The following is a 12,486-nucleotide window of genomic DNA, read 5'->3' on the forward strand; positions in this document are numbered from 1 at the left end:
TGTCGTCCCCTTCTCCTCCTGCCCCCAATCCCTCCCAGCATCAGAGTCTTTTCCAGTGAGTCAACTCTTTGCATGAGGCGCCAAAGTACTGGAGTTTCAGCTTTAGCATCATTCCTTCCAAAGAAATCCCAGGGCTGATCTCCTTTAGGATGGACTGGTTGGATCTCCTTGCAGTCCAAGGGACTCTCAAGAGTCTTCTCCAACACCACAGTTCAAAAGCATCAATTCTTCGGCGCTCAGCCTTCTTCACAGTCCAACTCTCACATCCATACATGACCAGAGGAAAAACCATAGCCTTGACTAGACGGACCTTTGTTGGCAAAGTAATGTCTCTGCTTTTCAATATGCTATCTAGGTTGGTCATAACTTTCCTTCCAAGGAGTAAGCATCTTTTAATTTCATGGCTGCAGTCACCATCTGCAGCGATTTTGGAGCCCCAAAAAATAAAGTCTGACACTGTTTCCACTGTTTCCCCATCTATTTCCCATGAAGTGATGGGACCGGATGCCATGATCTTCGTTTTCTGAATGTTGAGCTTTAAGCCAACTTTTTTACTCTCCACTTTCGCTTTCATCAAGAGGCTTTTTAGTTCCTCTTCACTTTCTGCCATAAGGGTGGTGTCATCTGCATATCTGAGGTTATCGATATTTCTCCTGGCAATCTTGATTCCAGCTTGTGCTTCTTCCAGTCCAGCGTTTCTCATGATATACTCTGCATAGAAGTTAAATAAGCAGGGTGACAATATACAGCCTTGATGTACTCCTTTTCCTATTTGGAGCCAGTCTGTTGTTCCATGTCCAATTCTAACTGTTGCTTCCTGACCTGCATACAGATTTTCATGTCTGGCTTAGTAGAAAACAAATGGATTCTTATAATGCTTCTGCAATCAACCTGTTGCAATGATGTTCTTGGTGAAGAGAAGGAAGAAAATTCAGTGTCAAATTCAGCGTCACATCGATTGGTGGTTAGAAAAGAGAGGACCTGGCCGACCCACTGGGAGAGTCTCTAGGACTCTCCAGCAGTCCTGGGACCATGCTGCCCAAAGTCTCATTTTTTTCTTGCAGGAGACCTGAAACCAGAGAATATTTCTTCATCACACAATCCTAGCTCTTGGCCTTCTCCACAGCTTTCACTTGGAATGTGTGATAAAATGTTTTTGACAGACTGACTGATAGAGGGTGCTATTGGCCAATACTAGCCCACATATTTAATACCCAGATTAAAGTGTTTTCTCTTTCACAACGGCTGAAACAGATTTCAGCCCGGTGTCTGAACAGAACCAGTGTCTGAAGAGCTACATGCCTGTGCTCCTGACATCTGCTTCTCAGAGAGGCTGCCAGGAAGGCAAGGCAAAAGGTAGACTTACCAAGATCAACTTAAAACACCTGCATTAATTTAAGAAAGGGGGAAATTTTTTACAATAGCCAAAAAAGTGGAAGGAACTCAACTATCCAATCACGGATGAATGGAAAAACAAAATGTGGTGTGTACATACAGTGGAATATTATTCAGCCTTAAGAAGGATGGAAATTCTGATATATGCTACCACACGGATGAATCTCAAGGACATTATGCTCAGTGACACATAAGCCAGTCACAAAAAGACGAATGTTCTATGATTTTACTTACATCAGGTATCTTGAGTAGTCAAGCTTATAGAAACAATTAAGTAGAATGATGGTTGCCAGGAACCAGGGGAGGGAAGAATTGGGGACTTGTTTAGTGGGTATAAAATAGTTCTGGAGATCTGGTGCACAACTGTGTTTTAAGATACTTAACACTACCGGACCGTACACTTAACAATGGTTAAGAAGGTATGTTTCATGTTATGTATATTTGTATGCCACAATTAGAAATAAGCTTTTAAAAAAAGAAATGGAAAGAAAGACCAAGCTTTTTTCTCTAATTTAGATCTGGCTGATGTCACCCTTTCTTAACTATTCATTGCAGCTGTACAAACGTTTATTGAGCACATTCTAGGCATAAAATGCTTCTAAGGAAGACAGATCAGGTAAACAGCACCCATTCTCAAGGAGTTTGCCTTTTACTAAAGGGTTGGTTGATTTATACACACAAACAAGTACAAGGCCACAAGACATGTATTAACAGAATGAAACAGGTCTTGTGAAGGTGGTGCCGGGAATGGAACTTAAGAACAACAGAATTTCTGCTGAGACTGAGTTGTTGGGAAGGGGCAGGATGAGCACACAAGAGACCAACTGGTTTCCTACCTTGTCCTTCAGGTAAAGGTTTGAAATTATGTTTGAAGAGATGTCAAAGATCTTTGGTCCAACTTCCCATTTAATCCAAAAATTCATTCTAGTTGAATGAGGAAAGAAATCAGGAGGTAATTCAAGGGAGGGAAATGTGACTGTCACAGGGAAATCATGGTCCAGGGTAAAGCACACTGGGTTGGTTTATAGATTCGCTTTCCATCTTGCTTTTGCCTGAAAGCTCTATCAACTTCTCTGAGAATTACGTTCTTCCTTTGTTACAAGGCTGTCACATACACTGAACATGTGTGCAAATCCTTGGCAAGCATCAGAAGTTCCTTGTTAACTTCTTCTTACTACCCTAGCTAATCCCTACCCCTCTTTCAAGGCTCAGCTCAAGACTGGCTTGGGGTGGAAAAGTCATGCATTGTGGTCCAACCTACCTTCACACTGCATTCAGTGGCCTGCTCAATGTCCGTCTTTTCACCAGCCTGTGAACTCCCTGTGGGTAGGTGTGTCTGATTCCTGTAACCCTCCGAACCTGGCACAATCCACGTCATTCAGTAGGGCAGTAGTTAAGAGCACTGGCCTTGAAAATCACACCAACAAAGGTTGAATCTTGGTTTTGCTACTTAGTAGCTATGTGACCCTGAGCAAGATCCTTAACCTCCTTTCTGGGCCTCAGTTTCTTCACCTGCAAAGTGGGGATAATAATTAAACGGCGTCATAGGCTGTCGTGAGGTGTTCAAAACGAAACTCAAGCACTTAAAGCTCATGACCCAGTGGCTACCACACAGAATTCTGAACAGAAACTTACGATGAAGTTCTCTAAATATGCTTCTTGCATAAGAAGATAAGGCTGTAAACAACTACATTTTTCTTATAAGGGCCGCCTTCTTATCTGAAAACTTTGCTGAGCCCCTGATGACACACATCTCTAGCTCTGGGGCTCTACAGTGTCTTACACAGCAGGAGCCCGGCGGTTTCCCAGCGGAGGGCGGGGCGGAGTCCCGCGCGCGGTCACGTGGAGACGCAGGGGGCGGGCCTTTGCGCGCGCAGGTCCCGCGGCCGGAGTTGACACTTCCGGGTGGGACCCGAGTGCGGCGGCGGGTCCGGGGCTGGCGCTTCCCGCAGCAACCATGGCGTATACCGGCCTCACCGTCCCTCTCATCGTGATGAGCGTGTTCTGGGGCATCGTCGGCTTCCTGGTGCCCTGGTTCATCCCTAAGGGTCCCAACCGGGGGTAAGTGCGCCAGGCCTGCCTGGGGAGGGAAGCGCAGTGAGAACCCGCCGGGCCGGGCGGGGAAAGGGGCGACGGCGCGGGTCGGAGACCTTGCCCGGGTGATCCCGCCCTGCAGTCAGGCCTCGGCCCCCGACCCCCCGGCCGCCCCCCGACTTCCTTGTCGCGGCAGCCGCAGTGTCTCCTAGCCCGAACTGAGGAGGGTGGCCTCCGGCGGATCCTCCTTAGGAAGAAGCTTTAGGGAAATTTTTTCTCCGCACGTCCGTGTGTGGGGACGTTGCCGTCGAAAATGGATGTATCCCTCCTCGAGGAGAAGTTGGGGCTCGTCACCAGACGGCTGTCGCCTTAGCCCCGCTGTCTACCCAAATGAGGCCTCGTTTGCCTACACTTTAAAGGGACGGATCAAATAAATAAAACAGAAATTGACCTCTCTGCCTCACAGGCTGTCGCAGTTGCACAGCACACCCTTGTGCCGCAGCGTGAACCCAGGCCTTGCATCTAGTGGGAGCCAGGAGCTAGTTGGGGCCTGATCTGGAGCGAGGTTAATTACCGAAGATCAGGAGGTATTGTTAAGAAACCCCTGCGTCATACCTTTCGAAGGGCGCTCCCGCACTTGTGTATGAGTGTAACAAGCTCTTAAAATGATTGGTTAAGAAAGACTCCCCCCGCCCCCCCGCTCCCCCGACTTCTTGGTTAAATAGAGCTTTATCTGTTTTGTAAGTAAACTTTATTATGGTATGAAATAGTCTTATCTTCAAAGGAGCTTTGGAAACCCTCTTTCTGGTTCCTCTTTGCCTTTTAGTCATTTTTTCTCAGCGGCAAGATCATGTGGGGTGAAGCTTATTATGAATCACAGATTTTGGGGAACACCATCTCTTGTTTTAGTCTTTGAAACTAATTGGTGACTTCACAGTGCTCTGCATGCATAGTAGGCATTCAGTAAAGGGTTGTTGAGTGATCTGTTGCCTTTATTAAAGGAAAGAAAATGCTCTTAATAGTTTGTGACCTGAACCTCTTTTACTGTCTGGAATAAACTTGTGTTAGACCCGTTCCTTTCATCTAGCTTACAAGTAAATCATAATTTGTTTAAAAAGTAAACATTGTAGGTGAATTTATCATCTGGTTGCATTAGGTCCACCCATTCTGCTCCTCTCTACTCCCCGCCTTGGATGGCATCAGTTATGTAGGGTCATCTTTACAGCCTGTAATAGATGAGAATTCTCAGGTTAGTAAAACAATTTGTGTTAACCAAATTTAATTCCTTGGGCTTGTTTCTCCTGCTAGATTTAGAGAACAAAAGTGCTCTTTTGTTGTGTTTCTGTCTTCAGCTCTTTCGTTGCCCACTGTCTTTCCAGCCTCCATGCTCAGAAAGCGTTTATTAATGTGCTGGTAGCGTTGACCACTTCTTTCTTGAAGTTCCCCATTTGGGGCCCGCTGTGCCCAGCCTTGGGTCTTGATGCCATTGCTCTAACCCAGAGTAATGAAATGCCTCCTGTGGTCCATGGGTTACTCAATTTGTAGTCTTAGGGTTACGATTCACGTTCGACCTGCTAGTAATATGTTATCTGGATTTGATTCATAGCCTCCACCCCAGCCCTTGTTATTTCCTGCTCTTGGCAGGATCGAACAGGTCTTAAAACACAAGGTGTCTCCTAGGAGTTACTGTATTATAGTTTGAGAAACACTGCTCCCAGTTGGATGATCCCTATGACCTTGGATAATTTAACTTTTCCATGTTCCTGTTTCCTCACTGTAAAATGGAAATATTAGTAGTAAATTATTATCGGTTCTGTTTTACCTCCTGAAAAGACACATTAACGGAAGAGCTGAATTGCTTCAAGGACTCTGGTGAATTTTTAATGCAGGAGAGCATTTCTGATTTGAGAATTGAAAACATCTTCATTAAGGAGATAAGGTGATGTGTAAGAAGGAGAGAAAGGAGTTTTTGCTGTTAAATTTTCTTCTCTGAGATCCCTGCATGTCAAAATGCAGAACTTGGGTGATTAGGATTTCAGGACCTCATGAAACTGGGGGAAAATGGGGGCAAAAGGGAAAAAGGTCTTCTGAATCTGTGTGTAACCTAAAGCAAGCCCCTTACTGTCATCTTTTCTGCACCGGAAAAAGGGCGGAATACAATGAAGTCTGTACCTGGAATGCTGGTTCCTGACCGATCCTATTCTTTATGATTTTCCACTCTCCTCTTGGAATCCAGAGATTCTCTAAAAACTTGTGGAGGAGGGGGAGGGGGTGGTGACAGAGCGCGGGGATTAGTGTGCCAAGGGTTCACAGCTCCAGTTTTTTCAGACATAACATTGTTAAACATACAGAAAGAGAGAGTAGTGTAAGTGTTACGTAACACCACCTAGATTCAATAATGTTAGCATTCATATCTGCTTTGTATTTGCTTTGTCTCTGAATCCAGGTGTGCATACATACATACATAATTTTGCTGAACCATTTGAGCACACATTGCAGTCATTGTGACACTTTACCCCTAAACACTTAAGCAGACCATAACTCAGAAAAAAAGCACACCAGGAACTGATATTTTCGTGCTTTTTGGCCATGTCACACCTCTGAGCTTGCGAGATCTTAGTTCCCCAGCACATTGGGCACTCGGAGTCCTAATCACTGGACCAGCAGGGAATTCCCACGAGGGACCTTTGCTCTCCAGTGTCAAATGAATAGTGCAAAGGGGCCTCAGCTGTTCCCATTCTCTGAGATGGCCTTTTGGGGAAGAGGAAGATGGAGGGAGGGGTTCTGGATTGGGGCAGGGGAATGGAAGGAGATGAACAGGAGCTCGGGATGGAGGATAAACAAACATGATGCATTTGGGGACACTAGGGCGCCCACGTTCAGGAGCGAAATGCTGTTTGAAAGTAGAGGGGTGAGGAGGAGGAATGGAGCGAACTGATGACAGGTGAGAAGCTGGACTTGATTTTATAGATCTCCAAACATTTTTATTATGAAACTATCAAAATTTGGTAGTGCAACCCTTAAAGCCTATTTATCTATGTATTATATCATAAGCTTCATGTGTGAGGTACATATTTTGCTGAAGAATGTGCCTTCAGGATACATCCAGAGTCTGACCAGTTCTCACGACCCATACTGCTACCAGGCTGGTCCATAGTGCAACTCTCCTCTAACTGGATTTTCTGCTTTTCACCTTGCTTCCTTTTCCCAAGTCTGTTTTCACCCCGCAGAGAGATCCTATTACAGTTTGGATCAGATTTTGTCAGTGTTGTTCGTTGTTTCGTCGGATCTTACTCTTTGCGACCCCATGGACTGTAGCCCACCAGGCTCCTTTGTCCGTGGAATTCTCTAGGCAAGAATACTGGAGTGGGTTGCCATTCCCTTCTCCAGGGGATCTTTCCAATCCAGGGATCAAACCCGGGTCTCCTGCATTGCAGGCAGATTCTGTACCATCTGAGCCACCAGGGAAGCCCCATTTTGTCAGTCCTCTCCTCAAATCCCTCCAAAATAGCTTCCCTTTTCCTTTCAGAGGCTGTAAGATACCTCTGACCTCACTTCCTGCCAGGCTCTCCTTGCTGTGCTCAGCCACCCAGGCCTCTGTCCTCTTTGAACCTGATACCCTCTCACCAGGAGCCTTTTCTTTGCTAAACTTCATCCCTTTTGTTTTCTCCTCTCTCTCCAGAGCCTGGTACATGCAGGACACTGAGTCTGTTGAATGAGTGAATGGACAAGCCAATGTATTAACCACAGGGGGGAAAAATATATATGTGTGTGTCTATATGTATGTATATACACACACACAGGGGGGGAAAATATATATGTGTGTGTCTATATGTATGTATACACACACGGGGGGGGAAATATATATGTGTGTGTCTATATGTATGTATACACACACACAGGGGGGAAAATATATATGTGTGTGTCTATATATATGTATACACACACATACAGGGGGGAAAATATATATGTGTGTGTCTATATGTATGTATACACACACACACGCATGCATACACACACACATGCACAGAATTTCTAAAGGATAAGTTAAACTCATCACATGTAGGAGTTGTGATATTTGCTCCCTTCCTTCTAGGAGATAGTCTTGCGTATTCTGTGGGGTGTGGAGATGCCATAATTGGAAATCATTCTTACAGATGATGGGCGTGCCTTAAAGGTGTTAAGGACTTCCTTGGTGTTCCAGTGGCTAACACTCCATGTTCCCAATGCAGGCTACCCAGTTCAATCCCTGGTCAGGGAACTAGATTCCACATACCGCAATTAAGACCGAGAACAGCCAAAAAACAAAGAACTAATCCTTGTCGGTTGGTGACTGCAGGTGCAGGGGCGGTATGAGCAAGGAGATGACGAATCTGAGAGATGGAAGTGGTGGAACTTTTCGGGAGTAGGAGATTTCAAAGGGGAGCCTTTAGAAAGAGAAAGTGAAAAGAATATCACAAGTTGGGTTTTTTAAAATGTCAGAGTTCAACTGCTCAAAGATCCAGGTTTAACTGTTTTTCGGAAAGAAATGGACATGGGGAGAGATCAAGGCTAAAAAGCATAGTATCATTTCATTGCAGAGAATACTACCAGGTAGGGCGGTTACTTGGGGATCAAAGCTAATTACTGCTGCAGCCTTGTGTGTTCAGTTTTAGATGGGTTTGGAATAGACCTGTAAACTGTGGCATCAGTACCATTCAGTTCAGCTCAGTTCAGTCGCTCAGTCGTGTCCGACTCTTGCCACCCCATGAATCACAGCACACCAGGCCTCCCTGTCCATCACCAACTCCCGGAGTTCACTCAGATTCACGTCCATCGAGTCGGTGATGCCATCCAGCCATCTCATCCTCTGTCGTCCCCTTCTCCTCCTGCCCCCAATCCCTCCCAGCATCAGAGTCTTTTCCAATGAGTCAACTCTTCGCATGAGGTGGCCAAAGTACTGGAGTTTCAGCTTTAGCATCACTCCTTCCAAAGAACCCCCAGGACTGATCTCCTTTAGAATGGACTGGTTGGATCTCCTTGCAGTCCAAGGGACTCTCAAGAGTCTTCTCCAACACCACAGTTCAAAAGCATCAATACTTCGGCGCTCAGCCTTCTTCACAGTCCAACTCTCACATCCATACATGACCAGAGGAAAAACCATAGCCTTGACTAGACGGACCTTTGTTGGCAAAGTAATGTCTCTGCTTTTCAATATGCTATCTAGGTTGGTCATAACTTTCCTTCCAAGGAGTAAGCATCTTTTAATTTCATGGCTGCAGTCACCATCTGCAGTGATTTTGGAGCCCCCAAAAATAAAGTCTGACACTGTTTCCACTGTTTGCCCATCTATTTCCCATGAAGTGATGGGACCGGATGCCATGATCTTCGTTTTCTGAATGTTGAGCTTTGAGCCAACTTTTTCACTCTTCACTTTCGCTTTCATCAAGAGGCTTTTTAGTTCCTCTTCACTTTCTGCCATAAGGGTGGTGTCATCTGCGTATCTGGGGTTATTGATATTTCTCCCGGCAATCTTGATTCCAGCTTGTGCTTCTTCCAGCCCAGCGTTTCTCATGATGTACTCTGCATATAAGTTAAATAAGCAGGGTGGCAATATACAGCCTTGACATACTCCTTTTCCTATTTGGAGCCAGTCTGTTGTTCCGTGTCCAGTTCTAACCATTGCTTCCTGACCTGCATATAGGTTTTTCAAGAGGCCAATCAGGTGGTCTGGTACTCCCATCTCTTTCAGAATTTCCCGCAGTTTATTGTGATCCACACAGTCAAAGGCTTTGGCATAGTCAGTAAAGCAGAAATAGATGTTTTTCTGGAACTCTCTTGCTTTTTCCATCATCCAGCGAATGTTGGCAATTTGACCTCTGGTTCTTCTGCCTTTTCTAAAACCAGCTTGAACATCTGGAAGTTCACTATTGCTGAAGCCTGGCTTGGAGAATTTTGAGCATTACTTTACTAGCGTGTGAGATGAGTGCAATTGTGCTGTAGTTTGAGCATTCTTTCGCATTGCCTTTCCTTGGGATTGGAATGAAAACTGACCTTTTCCAGTCCTATGGCCACTGCTGAGTTTTCCAAATTTGCTGGCATATTGAGTGCAGCACTTTCACAGCATCATCTTTCAGGATTTGAAATAGCTCAACTGGAATTCCATCACCTCCTCTAGCTTTGTTCGTAGTGATGCTTTCTAAGGCCCACTTAACTTCACATTCCAGGATGTCTGGCTCTAGGTGAGTGATCACACCATTGTGAGTATCTTGGTCGTGAAGATCTTTTTTGTGTAGTTCTTCTGTGTATTCTTGCCACCTCTTCTTAATATCTTCTGCTTCTGTTAGGTCCATACCACTTCTGTCGTTTATCGAGCCCATCTTTGCATGAAATGTTCCCTTGGTATCTCTAATTTTCTTGAAGAGATCTCTAGTCTTTCCCATTCTGTTGTTTTCCTCTATTTCTTTGCATTGATTGCTGAGGAAGGCTTTCTTATCTCTTCTTGCTATTCTTTGGAACTCTCATTCAAATGCTTATATCTTTCCTTTTCTCCTTTGCTTTTCGCTTCTCTTCACATTCCCTTATATACAAATGTTAATGACTTACGTAGAATTCTGCCGATTGCGCGCAGGGCACACTGATGTCTACTGGTTTAGCAGATCAGAGCCATTTTCCTAGAGTGCAGTCCTTGCCAGCTTGATCACCTGGGAAGGGAGCTTAAACCCCTACAACTTTTGCAGAGTTATCTAATGATTGCACTGTTTTTTTCCCCCAGAGTTATCATCACTATGTTGGTGACCTGTTCAGTTTGCTGCTATCTCTTGTAAGTAGTTTATTTCTAAAATAATAATCGGTTATTTCTGGTATTTATCATATGTGTGATTAAAAGTTAAGTAAGTGGTTATCAAGTTAAGTTTCATTGTTATCAAGTTAAGTTTGGTTAAGTTAAGGTTATCAAGAAACTTAACCAAGTTAAATTTCATGGTTATCATGAAACTTTATACTTTTGTTTAATTGGGGTTTGTTCTTGGTGTAACATCCAGAAATAGTAACTTAAGATTGGAAAGAAGATATTTTCCTATGTTCAGTATGTTACCTAAGAATTGTGCGGATGCCCAGTTCTGGCAATACAGGTGTAATTTATTTGGCACTTATTTCAATCATGTAATTAGCTGGAAATTGTCTTCATACGGCTTTAGATTTTACTTCCGTGAAGTATCTGAGCCTATTCTTTTCACTTAAATATCGTGTTATGAAGCCAGTAAAGCCATTCTTTACTATGACTTTTGTTTATCTCATGAATAGACATTAAACTGGAATTGTAATCCAGAGAAAGGGTAATCTTTTAAAGTAATTAACTTTGCACTATATCAAAGTATGATAATAATTGGCTTCTGATTTGAATAGATGGTATCAACTGTTGAGTGAAAGCTTTAGGATATATGAAGTCATTTCTCAACATATATTTTTGAAATACTGTTAGAAATGGCAAAACAGCATTTGAAGTATTCTGTTGTTGTTTTTTTAAATTTTATTTGTGTATTTATTTATTTATTCTTTCGGCCACACTGAGTAGCCTGTGGGATCTTAGTTCCCCAACCAGGGATTGAACCCATGCTCCCTGTGTTGGGAGCTTGGAGTCTTAACCACTGAACTGCCAAGGATGTCCCTCTTTTTTAAAACTGAGATATATTTCACATACCATAAAATTTATCCTTTTAGGGATTGATTGGTTTAAAACCAGCAGTTCTTTTTCATGAAAGAGAGCTTGCTGGTTTCCTGAGACTTCCTTGTATGGAAAAGTGTTGGTGATGGCCGGCTGCTGTTTAGTGCTCACATATGGTGGGAGCAGCTCTTCTGATCCTATGACGAAAAGCTGTGGTTCTCTGTGGCTCTGAATCTGAATTTCTTATATCCTGGGGCTTTTGCATCGAGGTTTTTCAAAGAGGTTTGTGGGTAGGAGCCAATGCTAGTTATTGGCATACATCAAAATCTGCCCCTGTCAAAGAGTTAAATTACCATGAATTTTGGCTGTCTGGCCATTAGATTACTTGCTTAAGTGCAGCTTGCGGTGTTTAAAGCTGAATCATATAGCATGATGGAAGTGTGGCTGAGGGTGATGTTTAACTGCCTTGACACGCGGGCTTAGATGATGAGACTTTGTGCGGTTGCCTTGTTTTAGTCTTTTCTTTTTAGAAAGGTGAAGAGGCTTTTTTGGGTCTTCCCCGAAAGACCTGAAGTGTGAAACATTTCACACTTCCCCAGAATGGAAGTCTGACAGGTAGTGAATAGAGGACGTTCTTATTCTAGCTGTGTTTAGCTCTAAAGAGTAAATGAGAAGTACTTGCATCAACAATTCCTCATCTAAGTAGGGGTGATTGAGTACCAGCCTGTCCTACCTAATCAAATGCCCTCTAGAAATTCCAGCAAGGGAGCTCTTTATCAATCCAGGAGCCAAGGAGTGGTCCTGTGATTGAAAAAGCTTTTTTTTCATTCCTTTGATCTCTGCTGCATGAGCAGTAAGGTTGGTGGTAGGATCTTAAAAGAGAGAGAAAATTATTGTACAGAGGAATGACTTGAGATTAAACAAAAATGAGGCAAAAGTGTTCTGTGACTTTCTGGTCCTCCACGATCTTTGAAATCTGGTTAATTTCCTGGATATTCTCTTTAAAACAGGCAGGAGACCTTTCCAATTAGTCTCATGCCTCATGTCTTCATTTTCAAGTATAAAATACAATAACTGGACTTGGTTGGAAATTATGTTACTTTGAGTCTTGGTGACTTAGTTGAGAACTGGTTGAGCCTTGCCTCTTGCTGTCTAGGTTTTCCTTTGTCCCAGTGTGCTGGCGGCGGCTTTGTTGCCAGTGGGTCAGTACTGTCATCAGTGTGTTAATAAAGGTAGTTAGTACACAGTGTCGCAACATTGAATGCTTCCAGAGGCCATTTTATGGGGAAATGAGCTGGGTGGTATAGACTTCATGCAATTTCTTTTTAAGGTTCTCTTTTTTTCTTTTTAAATTTTATTTATTTTTGGCTGTGCTCGGTCTTGTTGCTGTGAGGGCTTTTCTCCAGTTGTGG

The 12,486-nt window shown here is 43.7% G+C and overlaps 1 protein-coding gene and 1 long non-coding RNA gene across 3 annotated transcripts in view; one reads left to right on the forward strand and one right to left on the reverse strand.

The window, feature by feature from the left end:
* Positions 1-765: 765 nt before the first annotated feature.
* LOC113878918 lies at positions 766-3,215 on the reverse strand. The gene is made up of 4 exons (XR_003507164.1): positions 3,031-3,215; positions 2,657-2,907; positions 2,232-2,319; positions 766-1,069 (listed from the first exon to the last, which is right to left on the reverse strand). It is a non-coding gene; the product is annotated as an uncharacterized LOC113878918 (long non-coding RNA).
* A 45-nt stretch (positions 3,216-3,260) lies between these two features.
* The window catches only part of ATP6V0E1 (ATPase H+ transporting V0 subunit e1), a 30,055-nt gene continuing 20,829 nt past the window's right edge, over positions 3,261-12,486 (forward strand). Inside the window, exons 1-2 of one of the 2 annotated variants that reach the window (XR_003507162.1) lie at positions 3,261-3,456; positions 10,184-10,231. Coding sequence is in view for 1 of the 2 variants with exons in the window: in XM_027520092.1 (XP_027375893.1) it covers positions 3,353-3,456; positions 10,184-10,231 (152 nt within the window). In the remaining variant the exon portion in view is untranslated. The remainder of the gene's footprint in view (positions 3,457-10,183; positions 10,232-12,486) is intronic. The other variant, XM_027520092.1, reaches the window with a different exon arrangement.

This window comes from Bos indicus x Bos taurus, chromosome 20 (genome assembly GCF_003369695.1).
Source record: "Bos indicus x Bos taurus breed Angus x Brahman F1 hybrid chromosome 20, Bos_hybrid_MaternalHap_v2.0, whole genome shotgun sequence".
Lineage (NCBI taxonomy): Eukaryota > Metazoa > Chordata > Mammalia > Artiodactyla > Bovidae > Bos > Bos indicus x Bos taurus.